General features: G+C 39.3%; 2 protein-coding genes across 7 annotated transcripts; one reads left to right on the top strand and one right to left on the bottom strand.

Moving 5' to 3' along the window:
* Positions 1-1,099: 1,099 nt before the first annotated feature.
* Positions 1,100-17,083, top strand: tnip1 (TNFAIP3 interacting protein 1). Of its 5 annotated transcripts, none has more exons than XM_037076709.1 (18): positions 1,100-1,215; positions 5,575-5,757; positions 6,255-6,398; positions 6,529-6,614; positions 6,784-6,843; positions 7,449-7,658; positions 8,846-8,940; positions 9,382-9,544; positions 9,796-9,888; positions 10,010-10,075; positions 11,890-12,021; positions 12,156-12,284; positions 13,668-13,802; positions 13,894-14,019; positions 14,130-14,213; positions 14,679-14,894; positions 15,160-15,244; positions 16,154-17,083. In XM_037076709.1, the coding sequence occupies exons 2-18, from the start codon at positions 5,610-5,612 to the stop codon at positions 16,252-16,254; spliced, it is 2,073 nt and encodes a 690-aa protein (XP_036932604.1). In that variant the 5' UTR covers positions 1,100-1,215; positions 5,575-5,609; the 3' UTR covers positions 16,255-17,083. The 5 variants fall into 5 exon arrangements, with proteins under 5 accessions (XP_036932604.1, XP_036932605.1, XP_036932602.1 ...); XM_037076710.1 differs by lacking the exon at positions 1,100-1,215 and adding an exon at positions 4,326-4,479 and having other exon boundaries at positions 14,769-14,894; XM_037076707.1 differs by lacking the exon at positions 1,100-1,215 and adding an exon at positions 4,326-4,479.
* Positions 17,084-17,946: 863 nt separating this feature from the next.
* gpx3 (glutathione peroxidase 3) lies at positions 17,947-21,731 on the bottom strand. 2 transcript variants are annotated; one of them, XM_037076712.1, is made up of 6 exons: positions 21,559-21,731; positions 21,070-21,141; positions 19,863-20,013; positions 19,645-19,762; positions 18,994-19,093; positions 17,947-18,473 (listed from the first exon to the last, which is right to left on the bottom strand). In XM_037076712.1, exons 1-6 carry the CDS (start codon positions 21,628-21,630, stop codon positions 18,252-18,254), a joined length of 735 nt encoding a protein of 244 aa, XP_036932607.1. In that variant the 5' UTR covers positions 21,631-21,731; the 3' UTR covers positions 17,947-18,251. The 2 variants fall into 2 exon arrangements, with proteins under 2 accessions (XP_036932607.1, XP_036932608.1); XM_037076713.1 differs by lacking the exon at positions 21,070-21,141 and having other exon boundaries at positions 21,559-21,719.
* Positions 21,732-22,526: the final 795 nt, after the last annotated feature.

Raw genomic sequence — 22,526 nt, 5'->3', positions numbered from 1 at the left:
AAATATAAACACACATTGGTGAACTGTGTGCAAATAAAGGCTGGACATTCAAACTAATCTTTGAATTACTGGATAGAAACATTAATTGTTGTTGGGACTATATAAAAACAACCCAGACCTTATAAATAACACTTATTTATACCCCTTCAAATAAGCTAAGAAAAATATGTTGTTTACATATAACCGTATTGACAGTTTACACCTCTTTTCATGTGTTTTCATTTTGTCTCAGGACTAAGTGCAGAAAGAAAAAGTCAAAGACAGCTGCCTCCGTTCTTGTCAGCGTCTCAGTTCATTGCGTATGTGTGAGTGCAGCTGTTGTCAGGCCATCTTTGAGTTAAAAGAGGAAAGAAGAAAAAAAAAAAAAAAAAAAAAGAGAGACGTATATGTGGCGAGGAAATCCCCTGCATTGCGCCAAAATCCAAGGCAACAAACAGAGTGCACAGCAGTCAGTCAGTCACACTCCGGTTTTAATGGCACACCCAACTGGAAATTGCTCCATTTGGTGATAATTAAGAGAGATTAGGAGGTTACTTCAGCAGAACATTTGTTAATATGCAGCCACTGTCATAATATACACTGCTCTTGAATTTCCCTTTTGACAGCCGGGGGAAGTTTGCGCTGCGGTGTTGTCGTTCAGAACATCTTGCACAGCATAAATTAAGCAGATTGTAGTTTACACATTTGAAAGCTGTCACGTCCTCACAGAGTTATGGGTGTTGCTTCAGCCTGCTGACTTTTATATAACTGCAGTCTCCATGGTTATGGTGGCATCATGACGTGAGCATGCAAACAAGCCACGTACAGCGCTGTGCTGCATGCACCGTGCTGTACAAAGTTAATGTATATCAGAGGTGTTTTTTTTTTTTTTCTTGAATGCTCTCACGGTTTCATGCGTCATATTCATGTGGCCTCTATTCGTGCACTTTTCTTGACATGTGTTAATGTGTGCAGCTTGGTGCTCATCCTGCAAGACACTGTACAATAATGTATTAAATGCATTCAGTGTTTTTGTTTTGTTTTTTTTTTGGTTTTTTTGTTTTTTTTCTTTCTATCTTGTGTTGCTCAGTAAAAGGCAGGCCACACACTTGGACACACACTAGGTTCGGCCATTTTATTGGGTTGTGGGAATTCCCCAAGTCTCACAGTGAAATTGCTTCCCCCCTATTCACCAGTTTCCTTAAAAAGTGCCTCTCCGACAAGCTGAATGTGTGGGTGAGTTGTTGTTTATTTGTTTTAACGTTTGAGGTGTAGGGACTGAACATATTAGATTTATTATCATTATCTGTGGCATTGTCTTTTTTTTTGTTATTCAGGGTGGGATGAATCAGTTGATGTTTTTCCACTGAAATAAGGTTTGTTGTTCTCTTTTAAATGGAAGGCAAACATACTGATGACATCTGATTTTTTGCTCTTCATGTCAGAAAAAAATGTGACAAGCTCCATAAATGTATTGAATTTTCTGTTCTTGTGGATAAAGCCTTTTTAATCTTAAGCACATACCCTGAAAATGTCATTGAATGGCAAGTGTTAACAACAACAGTGTGTAATATGTATTTTTATTTTAAAGCTGATGAATATTTCTTCATCTGTAATACAATTTTGTAATTCACTATGACCCCTCAACAGATCTGTGGGCTTATTAGGAACAAAATAAAAGATTTTAGAGACACAATTCAAGGACAATAACACTAAATGTCACTTAAAAATGAGATCAATTCATGATCACAATTATGATTTAAATATAATATAAGTGTATTGGTTATCCGTCACACTGGTTTATTGGTCATGGTTAAAGTCTAGATTTAGGGTTTTGAACGAAATGTGACTAGAGGTGTACGTTTTTAATCTGCAAGCGAAAATTTCGGCCGTTTTGTTTGCATAGCAGTAGAGACAGGGATGTCCCGGGTTTTAGGCCTCGAGAGGACGGCTCAGAGTGACTGGCTGGCTAACAAAAGGACATTTTGTATTAAGCAGCACAGAGCTAATGACTATCAGCTGCTGATTTCTGCTGCAAGGAGATTTGAGACTGGACTGTCCTTGTGTCTCAGCCGGGTGTGGATACCAACTTTACTTGTGACACCATAGGCTTCAGTCTGGTGACTGCCCCACTCACTCTGCTGTCTTTGTGAAAAGAGGAAAATGCTTTATAATATTTGTGTACATTGTGTTAAATGATGGGGGACATTTCCTGTTTCCTCAGGGTTTTGTTTGTGTGCTGGCAGGCTCAGAGTCACCAGCCTGTTTATTGAGATGGAAGCACTGTGAACCTACAAACAAGGACAAGGTGTTTGGTGGCAGGCGCAGGACTGAGGAAAAAACAACATCTGTGCGTGAAGCGTATGTTTGCTTTTTTTCCTGTAGCCGGCCGAGGACTCTCTGGGGAACACGCTCACATATTTCACCACTGTCCTGTACCGGATTTTTAAGAGGAGCGTGTGATTCAGTTCAGTTCCATTGAATCTAAAAGTGTTTAAGCTGCATTTTTATTTTGAAAATGATTTTTTGGATGTATCATTCACTCAATAATTCACTTATTCTCCTTCTTTACAGTGTGATTTATATCCATTCATTAGAAGTTAAGTTGAAGAGACAAACGAGTGGTATGAAATCCTATTCACAACTATGGATGATACTATTTAAGTAGGATGATCATTTTCATGAAAGCTATTACTCAACTAGTTTCTCTCTTACAGTTATTTTAACATTAGCTGTGCCTCAGTATTACTGGCATACCATCACCACCATCAGTGTGTTTTTGTATGCATTACAGGAAGTAATTATGATGAATAGAGACAGAGAAAAACACAAAGGTGTAACTCTGATTCGTTTATCTTATCACAAATCACGTCAGTTATCGTGTAAAATAATTTGCAAACTGGGTGTTTCCTGTGTTAACACAGCGTGTTTCCTGTGAAAGACCTCCGAGGCTGATCAACTGAAATCTAAAATCATTATTCAGGTTGTTTGTCTCAGTTGTCTTAGCAGTTGGATGTTTTTTTTTTTTTTTTTTTTTACGTTTTTGGTAGTTTTGGTAATTAATGACTTGAATACATTATAGAGCCTTGTAATAATTGTGAATACTAAGTACCATTTGAAGTCTTATTCTGTGCAGTAACAAGCTGAATGGCATCAGAAGTACTTTATGCTCCCAGTAAACTCCCTGTGGAATAAATCAAACCACAGACTACCTGTTTGTTAATTCCCACAAGATGTCACTATTGCTCTAAATTACTCATGTTTGGGCACACAGGAGCCTCCAATAAAGTTCTTAACATATGGTCAAATGTTTATATTACTGTAAGTGGCACAGGGCTGTTTTTTAAAATCTGTGACTAATACTTTTTAGAAATGTTGTATTAGACCTCGGAAAAATTTAATTTAAACCTAATTGTGCTATTATTATATATATATATCATAAGTGACCAAAATCCCTGCTGATATTCAGGTTAAAAAAATCAGAGCTAAAATGATTAGTTGATTCATTGATTCATGTAATTAGTGATTTGTTTGAGTCAGTTTTGTAAAAAGAAAATTCAAAAGAATCACAAATATTCATATCTAGAGTGTCCATGAGTATATGTTTTACTTCTATGAAAGTAAACTGAGTGGTATTGGATGTCTGACTGTTTATTGGGAGAAAAAAACATTCACATTTATATGTCAACTTGAGCTTTAGGAAACTCTGGTAGGCTTTTTTAGGCGTTTAATAGAATTAAGAATTAATTCATCACGAAAAATAATCGTCAGATTAATCAATAATTAAGATATTTTTGTTGCAGCTCTCATAACAATATGAACATTATGTCTCTTGGCTCTCTCGCATATAATTTCATCTGAACCAATACTGTGGACTTGAAAAGCTCAGTTTAAGTTGATCTAGGCCTCACTGCCCTCCTAGTTCAGAGGAAATACAGTATGTGATGCAATCACAGAAACCCCCCACCAGCCCTCTCTCTAAAATTATCAATGAAGAAAAACGTCATTCAGAGAAAATGGCCGGGTTTGTCCTTGGACTGTGGAATGTGTGTCAAGAGGTAAAAATAAGAATAAAAATGTGTGATCAAAAGTATTACGATTTAAAAAATGTATATAAATATACAAAAAACAAAACAAAACATAAAATCAGGCTCATTTTAATGAGCATTTTTACTCACCTTAATGTCACGTTAGCCTTTTTTTGAAAAATATACATAAATAAAAGTCCATCATGTGAGGAGGGGTATTATGTCGGGTTAATCTCTGTCATGAAATAAGAATATGTGCAGCATTTAGCGCCACTGTTTACATTACGGCCAGCAGCTCCCGTTGGTGCCCCGCTGACAGAGATCTGGCTCCTGATTGGCCGCCCGGTTGTCAATCACCGCTGTTTACATGAAACGTTGTGAGGTGGAATTTCCCAGGTTACAGCACAGACCAGTAGACCACTTCCGCAATAGATGTCTGGCAGAGAGACGAGAGGCCACTGCGAGCAGAAAGGTATTCAGACAAAAAGACACTGCTTTGTTCTTTGATTTGTCGTTTAACTCTCCGTTACGACCGACTCGCTGCATCGATTAAAGTATCTTTAGTGAGTACAAAAGAGGAGCTAGTGGCTTCCTGTCCCGCACTGTCATCTAGTGTTAGCTAGCCGACAGCTAACGAGGATGTTGCTAGCGATTTGCATGACAACAGCGAAAACTAATATTAGCCTTCTTCAGCCAATCAAGGTAGCTATCATTAGCTAGACTGTGCTGTATTTGACTCTGGTCTATTGGGTAGATGTTTGTCAGCAGGATTCACGTACCATTTAGTATTTATTCCTCTGCTTTCGTCCTCTTTTTCCTTGGTTATGAACGTTGTAGTTGTCATATCTTGCCACCAGAAACGTTAGCACATTCTTGCCTTCCCCCCTAGCAGGGTGGCATTATGGTGATATTGTTGCTGCTTTTGTCCTCTCAGAGCTGTCAGTGGGGTTTTTATTTTCTTCACAGGGCTACACTGATAGTTTACACTCGCCCTGTCATGAATTACAGAGAGGGTAGGAGCGAAAAGGTTCCTATAGTTGGGTAACTTACAGTAGCATCTCTGAGTAGGTGGTATTTCATCTAGCAGCCAAAAAGTAACAGGACACCAGTTGTTATATTTTTGATTGGTTTCAGTCTTGCTACAATATAAGTTGTGATTCAATGTTTGTATTTATTTATTTATTTATTTTATTTTATTTTCCAAGTTATTTTTCCTCATAATGAACAGCCAGTACTTCTGTGCAACTGTTGCCTTCATTTGCATGATCAGTTGGGTGTCGACATTTGATGTTGGTACTTTAAACTGCATCTATGAGCACTATCTTTTTAACTAAATATTCAAATGTAACTGTTTGCAATGCAAAACTTAAAAAAAAAAAGTTTCTTCAGCTGCTTTTCATATTGCAAAGAAAGGGTGGGGGGCCATTGTAGACACAAGTCCTCTGTGATTAAAGGCTTTAATATCGACACGTTTTCTGTAAAGACCTGCTAATCCACTGCAAAGATTCTGGTACTTTAAATGTTCAGAATTGTGTTGGAAGTAACAGTTTGTGTCCGTTTTCCACAGTTTAGAGGACCATGTCTAGGAAGTGAGCGACGGCGATGGAAGGGAAAGGCCCGTACCGCATCTATGATCCAGGTGGGAGTGAGGTCAAGGCCCGGGATGAGGCCGGAGGGGGAAGCAGCTATCGACAGCTGCTGGAGGAGAACAGCATACTGAGGGAGCGGATGAAGGGACTTAAGAGCTTAGGTAGGTTCCTAAAAACAGAATGGTTACCTCAAGGCTGTTCTTTGGCATCACACATCTGTTTAGTGTCTTAACACCTGAGGAGAGTGTTTATCTAGATTGGCATGCATACAAGAATGTTATTAAAATCTGAAATAGAAAGCAGTTTTGCATTTTGCAGCAGCACCCCGAAAAAAGATTTTTTCAGTGTTAACTTTATCACATGATGTCTTCAATAATTAAAGCTCCAGTCAAAAAATACAAAACGCAGGAGGGGAACACTTGCGCAACAAATAACATGGAATGTAGTAAATCCTGATGATCTTCATTGGTAGCTCTTTAAATAGGTGCATGCCAATGATGTAGACAGCCTGATAGCTCCTTTTGTGACTCACCAAAGGAGTGCTACTTAAACAGAATTTCTCGCTAAACTACTATCACAGCCTGTTGATGACAGCTTGTGCTAATAGATGCAGTCTAAGCAGTGTTGGACAGAGACAAGATCTCTTTGATACTTGCAGGTGATTTGCTAGAAGAGTCTCAGTCAGAGGCATCAAGGCTTCGGCAGCGAGTGGAGGAACTTGTGAGAGACAACGAGGCCCTCAAGTCCTCCAGCTTTGCAGCCAGTCTGTGTACGGGAGGGCCCACTCAGACAGAGACACAAAGTAGGTCAAACAGACTTGATTCTAATCATGTAGATATTTTTTATATCTTTAAGTGTGGGAAACTTATGGCATGTTGTTCTACTTTACTGCAATTTTTAACAACATTTGTTGTTGGTACTGTTTATTTCAGGTAAACCCTGTTTACATCCCACTGCAGAGGAGAAGGAGGAGCAAACAAGCTGTTTAGGGAAGACCCTTCAGCCTGAGAAGCCCAATGTAAGGCATTTATACAGACAGCAACAACTTTGAGATGACTGTAGGATTGTACATACATTTAGCCGCTCTGAATTGGAGGCTTTTTGCTTTAAACTTGGACTTTTGTTGATGTAAAAGCAGTATGGACACAGCTTGCTCTATGGTGCTACTTACTTTTTGTTTTTTATAGGAGGCCCTATCAGAGTATGAGGTTGTAAATATGGATGGGAAGACAACAGATGCCTTGACTGTACGTACCTGACTTTTTGTTGAGATTAATCATTTCCCAACTATGACAGGAACTCAACTTATTATTGGCCCAAAGAAACTTAAAATTATTTTGTGGCTTTAATTTATGCTAAATTCAACCTTTCCTCTACATAGCCATTTCCTCAGTATTAGAAACATATCCTCGGTGGGCTGACTCACAAACAAACTCAATACTGGTAGCTCCAGCCTGAGTCAGCCAGGGGAAAGTCCAGGATTATTACTGACTAGAATTACACCACTGATTCATACACACAGAACATCCTAGAGGATGTGTTAATAGGACACCAAGCCCGAATATTTCAGGAACTTATTGATGGACCAGCTTATCACATATCGTAAGATCTCTAGCCTACTTTTTCCACACCTGAACAAAATATTTTTGGCAAATTTGTTACCTCAACAATGGTAGTCTGTGTGGACTAAAATTAAATTCCAACTGGAGAAACGGGTTTAACTTAAGTCAGCTGCTGCCTTTCTTAGAAATAGCAGCGTGATGACTCTTACAGTCTCATGCGCGTTTAAATATGTATGTGACTGTCAGCTTCACCAGAAGGACTGACTCTTCACCTGTGTGGGTATCTCCAGGCTGGATCAGCGGTGGGAGTAATCCCTCTCCTGCCTCAGGAGAACATCGAGTTAGCAAGCCAGCTGAAGAGACTGGAGAGCTCCTTCAGCATATTCGCAGAAGAGTCCAACCCAAACCAGCTGTTGGCTCACCTCGGTCGGATGGCTGTGGAGTTTCACCATCTTTCCTCCAAGGTCCAAAAGAATGAGCAGAGGACCTCCCTCTTACAGGTATGTGACAGTAAAAGATGCTAAAATGACCGTCATGGCCCTTCCAGGTAGCTTTATATGTGCTTAAGACTTATTTTAGTTGGAAACATACAGTGGGAGCATATAAAATGATTTATCATGACAAATGTAATTTTGTTTTGAAATGTTATATATTAAATGCAAACCGTTCTCATGCTGTTTTACATTAAATGCTGCAGTCAGTGATTTTCATTATATGGGTATATTTGTACCCATGATCTGATTTTTTAAATTTTTAAATTTTATTTATTTATTTTTTTAAAGACTACACTTTATTGTAAAATTAGGACAGAGTTCTTTGTTTTTTAATGATATATGTAAGAAGTTATATTTTGTTTTGTTGTCGTACACAGTTGGCCATGTGGGCTGGGTAGTTGTATATGCGAGACATTCACATAAACAATTTCCACTGCAGGCACAACACAAGCTTTTCCTTTTTTCAACACATTGTAATTTTAACTGTTATAACTTTGTTGCATTTTTTGTGAGCACATTTGTGAACAATGTTATGAAGTGCTTTGGAGTAATAGGCTTTATTATATTACATACACTCACTGGCCACTTTATTAGGTACACCTGTACAGTGTTATATAATCCAATTCAACTGCTCTGCCATGAAGTCTACTTTTACAATGCCTGCAATGTTCAATTTATATTGACACTGTCAAAGTGGTGTTAATTAAATGTTACACCTTTAGCATTGAGATCATATTTACATACATAAGTGGGTCAGAATATTAGTAACATCTCAGCAAAATGACATATAATTTATTGAACACTAAGTGTGGGTGTACACTTAAAGGGGAGGTTGTTTGTTCATGGTCTGTATCAGTTAAAGTGTGTCGCGTTATGACCTAATTTTAGAATACAATGTAAAGCAGTATTTGCAGTGACTTGGGTTCATATTTTCAGTCAAGTTGTAATTGTTGTTATTTTTTCTTTTCAAAAGCTCTCTGATAAATTTACAGAAGTCACAGTTGTTAATTTGTGGATTTGAAGAAGTATTTTCCTTATTAATCTGCTCATCCACATGCATAGTATTCAAATATAATTTTCACCATTTGCGGTCAAGGCAATTTTCTACTGCCTCATGTGGCCATACAGGTGTAAAAATGTTCTTGTCATTATACTAAGAGGTGCTAAATGTTGTGTTAATTTCTTGGTTGCAGACTCTCTGTGAGCAGCTCAGACAGGAGAACAATGAGCTCAGAAAGAAAATGGAAGAGGACCATCATATCAGGAATCGAGACTTGGAACAGCTGAGGTAATGTGTTTTTTTTTTTTTTTTGACTGGTCTTTGTGTTGCTTCTGCTGAAGCAGAAACATTATTGTTGGTAAGGTCAAAAAGAACAGACTGTGCATCTGGAGCATATTCCTAAACAATGCAAACAATCCCACATCTCATTCACACCCCTCTCATCTTTCTCTTTAAACTGTGGGACAATTTTTGTTTCTCACGACCTTTAGAATGTCGAGTGAATCAGCCTCCCATAAATATTTGATAACAGTTTTTACTTTGCTATGGATGTTGACCATGCTTTCACTTTTGGAGAGGGGGATTATTCCACTGCTTTCTGTTGGTGTCACTGCGCCCAGTGGGTATTGTAGGGTCTTCCCAAATGACATCCTGAAGCTGTACCAAAGCTTCAACAAAGCTCTGGGAAAGGACTGCTCACTATCATTTTCATTTTCTCGCTGATTTCAGACAGGAGAATCAGAAACTTAAGGAGCTGGTCACAGGAGGAGCTGCAGCAGCAGGATCGTCTGCAGCGCCATCTGACACCGAAGCAACAGAGGCCAAAGAGGAGCCCGTGAAGGAGGAATCAGCCGCTGTCAGGCCGAAGATGGAGGCCACCACACCACAGAAGGTAGTTAAAATTAAATCACCTCTCAATTTTTTTCTTTTTTTTTTCTTTTACAACCTTGCTCCATTTAAATAAATCTGTCCCATTCACACACCAAATCTGTTTATTTTGAATTTTTTTTCTCTTTCAGAAATACAAGAAATGAAACGTTTCACAAGAAATGTGTGACTTAAAACTTCCCTACTGGTTAACCCTCACAATGTGGGGTAATGGAAGAATGTTGTGGATTTAGGAATGTTTTGTGTGCCCCACAGAGTGGAAAAGCTGCAGAGAAAACCCCGACCAAACCTTGTGATGTTGAGGTGTATGAAAAGAAGATCAAGCTTTTGGAGAAGCAGAGAAAGGATGTGAGTCTTTTTTGCTCTTACTGCTCATCCTCTTTTGCCATAGGGGAAAGTCTCTGTGTATTTTAGTTTCCTATATATATGTTCAAGTGTCATTTGTTTCACTTTCTGGCGCTGCTTACAGGTACTGGAGGTGAACAAGCAGTGGGACATTCAGTGGAACTCCATGAAGTCACAGTTTGAACAGAAGGTACAGTAATGACTTTACAGCTGTTGTGGAGGGTGTGGGAAGGCCCTGCTGTGTCTCCACTGATGCAGAGCTGTCGAAGGAGCACTAAAACCTCATTCTCTATGAATTCCTTTTTATTTTTGTAATTTCAAAACTAACTTGTAAAAGGGTTAACACGAACCCACGAACAAAGGTTTTCGTTCTTGACAACACATCTACAAACTTGCCTACCAAATGTTCTCGTTTCATTTTTAGGTTTATTTTCACTTCGACCTGTGTCGAAGTCCACATGCCAGGTTTTTTTTAGATTTATATAAGAGCACTCATAAACTTTACAAGGATTGAAGTACATGATGTATTTTCGCTTAATTTTTCATAAAACTTCCCTTATTTGAAGTCAATAATGTGCTTAGAACAGACGTTTTTTTAATCTGTTCCTACCCTCAAAATTGACTTTTTAACTGTGTCCTCCAGTGTTTATTTCATGAATTACTATTGCTACTGTTACCAGTAGTGACACATTTGACAGTGATAGTTGAATTTAGTTTCAAGTTCCCCAAACAAGGGTAAACTGCTCCTTACAATGTCTGAGTATTACTCAACTCTATAGTTAGAAGACGCCAAATTAAACATTATTTTGTCAGCAGACTTTCAAATTAAGTAGTTGCAGCTTTGTGATACTAGTGATCACGTTTGGCATTATGTCAGTATAATATTCAGAATTATTTACATTTTTCAAGTCAGTAAAATGACATACAAAAGGATTTTGTATAAGTGACAGCAGCTCCTTCAAAAAGTATTAAAATGCCATAAAAGTCAGTAAAAAGTTTTAAATTTCCTTTTGGAAGGTCTTAATTGGAACAAACATTTTGTCTCATTTATTTTCTCCATCTTTTAAATTCTTTTCGTGAAAATTGAGTCAATGCGTTCCAATTTCTGATGATGACATCTTTAAACCTACAACAGAATACTGTTTTCCTTACGTACTTCTCTGTTGGTCAAACACATCCATACCTGTATGGACCACATACTGTACATACTGCAAACTCACTTGCCTGCAGTGTTTGAAAGGTGATTTGTCCTACAATACATTTTAAATTTGGTTAATTATCTTGAAATTATCTTAAAAGGCATCAAATAAGTGTCTGATACCTGTAGACACCCGACTTAATTTGGAAATATCTGTAAAGAATACAGGACTTTGATGTTGTGTGCATCAGTTGGCTGTGTGTCTGTGTCTTTGTCTGTGTTTTTTGATATGCTTGTCCAGTGGAAAAGGTGCAATCTTGCAATAGCTTCGCTATCTGAAAGCATACATACCACAAGGCTTGTCACACCTCAGTAAGAATTCCCCTCACCTCTTTGGTACCCGCTGACTTCCTGTGTGGTGCAGTCAGAGGGCAGCAGAAACACACACATTCGCACAATCTCACACACACACCTACGCTTCAGCACACCCACAGTCATGAACAAACCTACATTCACACTTTGTTGAGACAGGGACACCATGCAACCTTGGGTTTAAACCACAGAAGCCTAGATATATCCATTTGCGTCACTCAGTTCGTTCATATTTTAAACAAAACAGAAATGCGTGTGTTTGCAGATGTGTGCTTGTTGCTGTGGCTTTTAAAAAAAAAATTTTTTTTTTGAGTTTGATAACACAAACGTCTTACTTGTTTGTAAGGCTGTGATCTAATGCATGCAACTGCTGATGTTTGTCTTTACCAGAGAGGGGTTATCACTGAATCACAAGTTGTTGTTTGTTTTGGTTTGTTTGTTCGATTTTTGCCTTTCATCTGTGATTAAACTACATAATTCACATTGTCCTTCAGATCACAGACCTCAGGCAACGGCTGGCTGAGTCCCAGAAAACTGTGCTTGAGCTGGAGGCAGAGAGAGAGCAGAGGCAGCGCGACTATGACAAGAAGCTGCTGCTGGCCAAGTCCAAGATTGAAAATGTACAGGTGAGAATGCAAGAACACAAAAGCCCAGGTTATATCTGGCTATTAAACATGGACACAGAAAACTATTTAAAAAAAAAAAAATAAAAATTATAATAAAAAATATTTTAGAAAAGATTTATGTGTTTGTGTTTCAGGGGGAGAAGGAGTGTCTCAACTCTGAGACCACTGAGCTGAAGCAGAAGATTCGCTACCTGCAGGATCAGCTGCTGCCCCTGAGCAAACAGAGGGAGTACCAGGAGAAGGAGATCCAGCGCCTCAACAGGGTGAGTGAGGAGCAGATGAGAGGTTTAATACCTTAACTTTGTCTCACTTTTTTTTCTTACTTTAGAGTTTGTACATAGTTTTGGTACAAAGTTTAAAACACATGCTTAATTTTGACTGTTATGTTTTCAAGGATGGTAATATGCTTAAATTTGAATATCTAAGGACATTTGATTTTCGACATAATCTGGTGTTTCATCAACACAGTCACTCATCTTCTCACACAATCTCACAATTGATTCAAACTACTGGTAAAATAAAGTGATAATATACCTTAATTACTGTGGATTAGTGCTGCCACAGTCCATTTTTAAAAATGACAATTAATCTATTATTTTCTTGATTAAGTGATTATTTGTTTGGTCTATAAAATGTCAGCAAATGTTGAAAAATGCTGATCAGTGTTTCCCAAAGACTAGGATGAGGTCAACAGAGGTCTGGTTTTGCTGACTTGCCACTGTTTGTGCCAGTTGCCACCAACCTGCTGACGTTTGATGGGTACTGGAAGAGTCTTAATGGCTTTAGGAAGTCGGGAGATGGGGTTTAAAGAGCGTCAAGTCTGTCTCATAAAGTGAGGAAGTGATTGTGGTAGCATGGATCAACAACTGGTCCTTTACCTTGGAAACAGAAGTTCCTGACTCACCTGAAAGTCAAATGTGGCTTCGAAATACCGCGCTTACGTATTAGTTAATACCATTACTGCTTTCATATTTAAAGAATATGTTTTTTTTTGTTTCTCTGCAGTTTATTTATTCTCCATTTTACCGGTATTGGTGTTATCTTCCCTGCTTATTAAATAGGCTAATCTAGTTTTAAGGTGATTTTGTTGCTTAGATCCAAAATGAGGGTGCAAAAACTTTAGAAAATGAGCACTTTGAAAAAAAAAAAAGATTAAAGAGAAAATGATAAAAGGAGAATCAATCACTATTTTAACCCAAACAGAGCATGCTCTTTTCCTTAACCTATTGGTTGGCTGATGATACATTCATGCTTTAACAGAAATCTGGAAAAAATTATAATAAAACCCAAATATAACAAATCAACTCAGTCTAAAGATAATGAATTAACATAAATGTAAAACATCATTACCTCTAAACAGCACACAGACTCCCATCTGCTGCATGAAAGCTCTGCTTTCCACCCATTCTGTCATGCCTTGAATGCTGCCTTGATGAATATGCTCTTTGTACTTCATCACCTGGCTTTTTGTTTGTGGCAATTTTACTTTATAGTATCAATTAAGATATGATGATAAAGGCTTTCTGCACATTTGTTTTAGGTACCTTGAAAGTGGTTGAAAAGTGCTTGAATTTCCCTCCTCAAAAACTGCATGAGCCCTATTTCTTATTTTATTTATTTATTTATTTATTTATTTTTTACTTCAGGCTCTAGAGGAAGCCTTAAACCTGCATACCCCTTCAGCCTCCCAACAACCACCTGCCCAGGGTAACTTTGCTGATGCCGCCAATAACCTGAAGAAGCAGGAACTGCTCACTCAAATCGCTGTACTAAAGGAACAGGTCAGACAAATAGGCAAACATGCTCACAAAAACACACAGGTCTTCTGGAATTACTCCTCAGTTTTCCTGATTTCATGGTTTTGTACTTCAGGTGAAGATCTTTGAGGAAGACTTCAGAAAAGAGAGGAGTGACAGGGAGCGGATGAATGAGGAAAAGGAGGACTTAAGGCGGCAAGTTGAGAGACTCCAGGGTCAGATTACCAATTTGACCAATCAGGTAAGCCATGTGTTTACAGTACATTCTCCAGTATGTAGTCTTAGCTTGATTGAATAACAATTCTAACCGAGCCACTCTCTAATGTTTGCTTTTGTTTGTTTGTGGTTCAGCTTCATCAGGCACAGAATGAGTGTCAGAGAGAACGTACAGAGAGATGTAAGCTGGAGAGACTGCAGATGCAGCATCACAAACAGGTACTGGCTGCAGCCGAGGTCTGAGCCCCATAGTGTTGCAGACATGTTGAAGTTTGAAATGAAACAGTGGCGTCAGACTGGCTAGGTGACATGTTTGGTCATTTTGACCATGTGTATATATTTAGGGCCAAGGCAGAAACTGACAGTTTCTCTTCAGGTTAGGAGCGGTGGTGAACCTTGCAGACTAGTGCCCCCTTGTGGCAGAGTGCAGCCCCATGTAGATGTTACTTAAATGAATTCAAACTGGACAAATCAAAACTCCAGGACAAGAGCCTCACTCCACTTAGGTTGTTTTTCAGTGCATTTGGGATCAACAGGTGGAATATTTACTCTCCTCTGTTGGAGGCAGCTGCAGCAGGGTTGAAGGTCAGCAGCAGCCCATGCCATGACAGGGCCGCTGTGCTCGCTGAGAGTAGCAGCCATGCACTGATTGGGGATCACGTTTGTACTTGTGATCCCTCATAGGGGCAGCAGCAGGAAAGACGTACCTCAGACCCTACGTCAGGCTCAGTGAACGGCCCGCTGAGCCCTCCCTACTGTGGTCCCTTTGTGCAGGTGGGACCGCAGGGCCTTGAGGGCTGGCCCATACACTTCCCTCCCCGGATGCCCAATGCAGCAGGCGCCACGGCCGCAGCCGCCGCAGCACCGCCCCCTGTACGAGACTTCCAGCCTGTTACCCCGGTAAGGGTCCTCAAAGGCCCCTCTGTCTCTGTCTCTGGAGTGACTATGGTTCACTGAGCAAACGCGGCTCTTCTTTCTCTTCCTTCTACTCCCCTTATCTTTTGGGAGGAACAAGCTGATATAATTAGGTCTAAGTGTAGCTCAACTAGCCAGGCTTACATTCAGTTACAACTGTAAGGTTACGTCAAAAACTTGTTGGCTGCAGGTTGTGATGAACAAGTGTGTTTGGTGATGTGAGAAATAATGTTGCTGTGTCTTTGGACAGGGTTTTCCTTGGCAATCGTCATTCCCGCAGCCCAGAGGGTCCAGAGCAGTAGGAGAGAGTTCAAGACCACCACCAGAAAATGCAGGTATGACACAGCCAGCCCAGTGCAATGGTTTGTTGTAATTCAGTTTGTTTACACTGCTTTGATTTCTCTAAGGACAAAGCTGGTGATACTCTGTATTTGTCTTTATTGTGGACAAAATGGCAACAGAAGGCCAAAACCAACACTGCATTTGTAATAATTGTAATCTCTCAGTATTTCTCTACCCTGTCTGTCACTCCCCGACTGAATGTGCAAGTCTTTAATAATGGGTCACAAATGCACACTGCCATTTTTGAAAAGAGGTTAAATCATTTCATAGCTGGACAGTGTAGTTTTTAATCAAGCTTATTCATTAGGTTCAGTTATGGATTATTATTTACAAGTCTGTATTTATGACATTGGGACTGAATTAAAATAAACTCTGTTCAGAGTAATGAAGGATTGTAACCTGGTACAGTTCTCGTACTGTTCAGTGACTGTGTTTACTTAAATATTCAAAATGTCCACATTGCTATTCAAAAATCTGATCTTCAGTGGAGCCCCAAGTTTTTCATATATTAAACCAGAAATGTAAGGCAACACTCAAAATTGGCCGTAAATAGGCTAGAGACTATGTCGCAAACTGTTGTTAAAAACCCCAGCTGAGAGGCTTACTTTAAATTTGCTGCTTGAATGGCAAAAGAAATGTCCTAAAACCAGAAGATCAGCACGTCCCACATTCTTTCAGAATAAGGTCTAATTTGGAACATCCAAACAGACTATGCTGTTTACATGGCTTGCATTGTATTATTATGAATAAAAGTGGAATATTTGTGGCTCGAAAGAATAGCTACATCAAATGTGAATCTGAATCTGAATGTTTTCTGTATTTATTTTTTCTTTTTAAAAGTGTGAAGCAGAAAGTTTGTGTCTGTGAAGATAATGCAGTCTTGTTCCTCTGCCGGCCTTTAGATCAGCCAGCGGCGGCAGCAGCAGCGGCAGCAGCAGCGGGACCAGGAGGACCAGGATTTGGAAAAAGGGAGCGACAGAACATTGACCCTGGAAAGCACTAAAGCATCACCGTACCCACCTGATGGAGTTTGGGTAGTAGCATGAAATCAGTTTGTTTTTGAGTTGACAAGGTGTGATTTGATCTATAATTTTCCTACTGAACTGTAGATATCCTATTGTAATGTTGTTTATACTTGCGTTTTATAAGGCTATTTGTGAAACACTTCGCTATTCTGAATATACATGAAATATTATTTAGATTTTTTTTATCAGGAGCTGAAGTCATTTGTTAAATAGGTTGGAATAATTAACATCGTTCCTTTTTTTTGTTTGTTTGTTTTCCTCCAGAAAATATACCTATGTGATTGTCTCTCTGCAAATATGTAACAATTTGACACTTAGTTTGTTACTTGTAGAGTTACAGGAAGCCATTCCCCAATATGACTAAGACTACATATGCTCATTCCAACAATGAATGATTATATAGATACATTGAATCATAGGATTTACAATGTGAATGTTAATTGATTTATGAAGACTTCTTCAGTACCATCGATGTTATAGAACTGTCCCATATGTGTAACTGTTCAAAAGTGGTTGTTGAAATACAAAAATTTTGGGAAATGAATTTTGATGGTATCATACCAAAAACATGATTGTGATTAATAATTTATTTATAACCTGCTGTTTTTGATAGTTGCATTGACTAAGTGTAAATCATTGTCTTTAGTAATGCTGTTCTTTCTATGTTGTTAGTGTAATCCCGATATATTGTAGCTATTGACATTGTATGTTTGTATCAGACACAATACACAATGCACAGTACATACACAGCCTTTTTTTCCCCATGATGATGGACCTAATCTCATTAAACACAACACTTCTACTTGACCACAATTGATTTGATGATTTGACCACTCATTCTGATATTCATACTCATCTTACTGCATCCTGTACTATTGCCCACAGTTTAGCCCCCCGACATACAGTATCTAGAAGTTACAGCACCAAAACCCGATGACTCTTCTGCATCTGGTTGTTTCACGTTCAACATTCAAATTCTGCGATAGAAAGAGGAAGATTTTCATCAGTATTTGGAGGATCTAGATCCAGTGTTACAGCAGTACAGCCACTCCTCAGAGGGAGAAAATAAAACCCTCTGTGAGGACGTCTGGCTTTGCTCTCTGTCCACTTCAACAACCAGCAATCCATGCCGTACCGACTGATCTGTGAGCTGCTGAACACAGGATCCACACCTCGAGATAGTGTGTTACCATTTTATAGACAGATCCAATCTCAAATCAAGCTACTGTATTAACTGAATACCCATTCAAATTTCCTTAGTATAGTATATATCAGGTAGTCAGATGAAGGGCTTCAAAATGAGTGCAGATGAATCTGAAAAAGGCTCCATTTTATCTAACAAGTTGTTACTGGTAACAAATTCCTGACGGGTGAGAGCTGAAACGAGAATTTGCACTTTGAAGGGTATGCTGTAATTATTGGCAGTTGTATTTTCTTGGTTTGTAGCCCTTTTTCCCTTTTTTTTTGCTGTAGGCAAAAGCACATGTGAGACTTTTTGTATTTGACTGGCTTAATAAATCTATTCTAAATGTCTGTTAGCATTTCACCCTGCTTATTCACATTTTGTCCACTTTTATTGTGGGATAGAAATGTCACAGTGCCACCAATATGCTACGTCATGCTCACCTTTATGACACATTTCTCATAAAGAAAAGGTCTGCACATCAATGTGTTGTTCTCCATGATTTATTAGAACTAATTAACATTAAGGCTGTAATGGCCAACAGGTCCTGACAGATGAGAAGATGACATGATGCTGTGAGGTTGCAGGGCAGCCTGAATGCACTGAAGAGCCACCCTGAACCTCAGACTCCAAAGAGGCACCACAGAGTTCCTGTTTTCAAGCCTCCTCTTCATTTAACATGCAATCTTCATGGATCAGAAACTGTTAACATTACTTTCTATGTTTAATTCTACCTTAGCATCTCATTACAGGTCTCATTAGAAGGACAATAGCATATGATGAATCAAAGATCTAATTTAAAATATCTTGTGTGTATAATTTGAGCAGGTATCTGCGGATGTCACCTCGGATCTCAGAAATGTTGACACTTGGGTGCCACCTCATGGTCGGCTTCCCATCGGGTCCCACCAGAAACTTTTCAAAGTTCCACTTGATGTCGTTGAGCTTCATAGGCTGCCAGAACAGTCTGTCTCTGGGGTCGCCAAAGCTGTCTCCAACAGGAGGGCAAGAGTTCTGGGCGACAGAAAGCACAAGATTATAATGTCACGAGAACAATCTCCTTCTTACAGATGTCTGTCAGTAGAAGACCAGCTTCTGATCCACTACACATCTCATCAATAAAAATCAACACAAATGCAGCGCAAGTGGAAACTATATCTGTATTTGCATTGTTAAATGGAGCAGATTAAAAGTAAAAAAAAGAAAAGTTGCATAAAATGAGGTGGACAATAAAATAAAAGTTCATATAGCTCAGTATTGTACTCTAGTAAAACATACGTATTTACTTTCCACCACTTCCTGGAGAGATAAATCAAAACAAAGCTAGTAATATTTTTAAATATTTTGGAAAACACCTTTTGCTGGGTTTGGCTGTGGGTGTGATCACATTTATGCACCATTACGTAAACAAGGGATTGTCAAATTAATGAGTTTGAGAGACCAGCGTCGGTTATACATGTTGTGAATCAATCCCCCTACTGACCTACATTATACAGGAAAATCCCACACTTTCCTGGCAGCCCATGAAACTTACCTTAAGGAAAGTGAAAACCTCTTGCTCCTCTTTTCCATTCACGTCTCCTTTCTCAAACAGCAGGAAGTTTGGAACGAATCCATTTCCTGGTCGGACATGCCTGGAATCCAGAGAGAGGGCAGTTATCAGCGGACGTGCCTCTGAGCACTGTCAAGCCTGGCAGCTGCACTAGATTCACCACAAGCTAAGTCAAACTACACAGTCTGTTGAAATGTCTTTGCTATCTATGCTATGTTAAGTCCACTGATGGAACGTGAGACATAGAGCCTGTGCATGTTCGAGAGGCCACAGGCAGAAACTGATCTCACTGCCGAAGGATGCTGTCCCTCCTTAAATGAACCTTTGTTGACTGACAGAGGATTTACCAATATTGCAAATTCCTCTCTATGATGCAGCTTTGAAGGTTCTTATGTTAATATATATGGTTTTATGAGAAGCTTGTGGCTCAAATTTCCCAATCCTCTACAGGCTGAAATAAAATTCCAAACCCTTCCTTTTCCCAATGGGGATTAATTAAGTTATCTCCCTCTTTCAGGTTTTTTTTTTCTAATTTCAATGACATGTGGCACTTTGAGCGGATTTCTTTTTAAACTTGCTATGTAGGTAGTGTGCCCTGACACTGACTTATATCGGAAGATAAACACTTCTCACTTTAAAGCTGGCAGAATTTCATGGTTTTGCCCTGGTTCCTGTTTTCCAAACTGGTTGCAGGGAAAGCCGAGAATGGTGAGTCCAAGGTGTTTCATCTCCTCGTGTAGTGCATTCAGTTCTGATGACCGAAAAAAAAAAAAAAGACCAGCAGTTGAATGTCTTGCAGAGAGATTTGTTAATTTCTACTGTGTCACGATGTCTGTGGTGCAGTTTCTTACCCACATACTGATAGGTGAGTCCTCAGTATGTGGCCACATTGACGAAGAGGACAGTCTTGCCTGTGTAGTCACTGAAGTTTACAGTGTAACTCCCGTTCAGAGTCTTTGCCTTGTATTTGTAAATGGTGTCATCCGTGGATGAGTCACACTGCTGTAGGTACACACACGGATCAAAGCAGGTTACTAGTTTGAGCTGGCCAACAGCCAACATCAATATTTTGCAGTGTAATATTTCCCCTTGTAAGATTTGTTTCCTGGATATAGTATACTCTATGTATGCAAAACAGCAAAGCCTTCCATAGATCCATTACCCTGCAGGATGTGATGTGTTCACTGTTGGCTTTGAGATTTGCATTTTACACAAAACACCCATCTTCTAGCCAATAGTGTGTATTGACCTGTCTCACTTCATACAAATGTTTGTCCAGGTTAGTGTCCCACTGTCCCCAGTGAGTCAACTCATGTGGGTCATTTTCTTGGAAATGTTTCATAAAAACAAAACAGTTTTCGAAACATATGAAGCCAATCTTGTTTGTCGGATGTGTTGCTACATTTTGATGTTATATTGAGCAAACCGTTCACAACATAAGACTGCTGATTCACGGTCCTGTGGGAAGTTCTTCATTTTACAGGAAATGTGACAAAAATAGATTTTTTGTATCGATAATGGAAGATGATGAAATTGAACGACACTGAGATGATAAACGATTAAAAATACGTTATTCCAAGCAGAAATGCCAGTCCCTGCATCTTAATTGTGAGTCTTTGCTGCCCGTCTTTGTCTTACATGATAATAAACTACGTATTGTAGATGAGACATTTGAATGTCTCACTTTTTAGCTCTGGTGAATTGTGCTGGGCATTTATTTTTATAAAACCAATCAAGAAAACAAATCAGATCCGTAAAGAAATTAATTAGCCACAGTGTCTGGAACTTATTTACCATGAGGGAGTTGACAGAAAAAGGAAGTTGACAACAACATGTGGGCTTAACTGTTAATGCCCAGTGTAGACAGAGGAGGGTTAAGCACTTAGACATTATGGAAGACATGTGTAGCTGCTGGGACAAGTTTTAAATCATCCACTAAAGTGCATTTACCACGAGTAACAAGCAATCATGGGAGCACAAAGTGTTTGTGTAACATCTGTTTGCATAACTTTGTCGACCCGTGAGTGCGTGAGAGCTCAGAGGGGTTTGGGAGCAGACCTCGATTAATAAAAATGAGCAGGGGTCAGTGGTGTCCTCACTTTCAGGCGCAAACACACTTCCGGACATGACCTGGCATGAGGAAAAAACATTCAGCACTCACCTAAAGACCAACCATCAGGGCTTACGAGACGTGACGCACACTGCAAAACACCCGTGTAGCAGTGAGTTTTTATTTATTTATTTATTTATTTATTTATTTATTTATTTATTTATTTATTTATTTTACACAATTTCCTTCCATTAGATAATAATGATAAAAAAAATAAATCCATAAAATAAAACTTGTGCTACTAGTGCTCATTTTGTAGGGCCTTCTCAACTCTTCCGCGTGCGGCAGCCTCATTAACGTTAACCCTCCGCAGGTGTGAACTGAGAGCACGGTGATGTCGTCCTCTGCCGGACTGTCACGTCCGCCTCTAGCCCCTCACCTATCTGCGCTCATGAATATTAAGGTGCTGTGTGTGTGTGTGGTGTATCAACAGGTACCTGTCTGAGCGAGACTCCCGCGGCGGGTCGCAGCAGAGCAAGCAGCAGCAGCAGCGGTGCGAGACGCCACATCGTTCCGCCGTCCCTCCACGACCTGGTGACTGACGTCCGTCTGCTTCCCCCTCGGGATGTTTTCTCTGCCCTGCCTTGGGAGGAGGAGGGGTTCGCACAGCTGGCTCGGATGACGCCCTTGTGTGACGTAACGACGCACACAGCGATAGGAATAGGAGTGAATGAGTGACTGGATGAATATATGAATAATTGACTGCGTGGTGGAAATTGTGTCTGCATCCTTTTAATTGAAGGAGGCTGTGAAAATACTCCGATGCAAGAACCAATTGTGCAGTCAAGTGTTTTACAATGATGTCTGTTCTTTTGATTACTCCTGCATAAAGGAGTGTGCTGCATGTTCTGTTGTTGATGTTAAAAATTCAGCCAATTAGGACAATTGTATAGACTTTTGGGAAGTTTGATCGACAACGTCATCTACATCATCACAGCTGTCAAGCCTGGCAAGCTCATGAAGCTGTGAGAACCATTTGTCTCTAAATGTCTTCTCCAGCAAAGCCAAGACAGTTTATATATATATATATATATATATATATATATATATATATATATATATATATATATATATATATATATATATATATATAATTTATTTATCTTGACAAGTAGGAGAAGTGTCTGACTGCAGATGGTTTTCCCTGGACCAGGAGTTTGTGATGACATGTAAATACATGTAACCAAAGCTGTCAGATAAATGTAGCTGTTTCTGAGACAAGTAAGTACTGAGATGTACTGAGCACAAATATGAGGTTGCTTAAAATGGAAACATTCAATTTAAGTACAAATATCTCGACAGACTCTCCTTCAGTAATTAATGTTTTGTTCTAAATAAAGTAAGAACTGCTCTCCCTCCATGTTCACTTTCCCTTATTAAGACAATCTACCAGGAATAATGAAAA

This window comes from Acanthopagrus latus, chromosome 18 (assembly GCF_904848185.1).
Source record: "Acanthopagrus latus isolate v.2019 chromosome 18, fAcaLat1.1, whole genome shotgun sequence".
In the NCBI taxonomy this organism is placed as follows: domain Eukaryota; kingdom Metazoa; phylum Chordata; class Actinopteri; order Spariformes; family Sparidae; genus Acanthopagrus; species Acanthopagrus latus.
The sequence above is the reverse complement of the archived record's forward strand: the minus strand, read 5'-3'. Positions and strand labels throughout refer to the sequence as shown.

What these genes read in the sequence shown, in the direction of transcription:
- tnip1 (XM_037076709.1), top strand. Translation starts at nt 5,610, where the DNA reads ATGGAAGGGAAAGGCCCGTACCGCATCTATGATCCAGGTGGGAGTGAG. An exon ending in TGGAGAAGCAGAGAAAGGAT is followed by an intron (nt 9,889 to 10,009) that starts GTGAGTCTTTTT and finishes CGCTGCTTACAG; the next exon opens with GTACTGGAGGTGAACAAGCA. An exon ending in ACCACCACCAGAAAATGCAG is followed by an intron (nt 15,245 to 16,153) that starts GTATGACACAGC and finishes GCCGGCCTTTAG; the next exon opens with ATCAGCCAGCGGCGGCAGCA.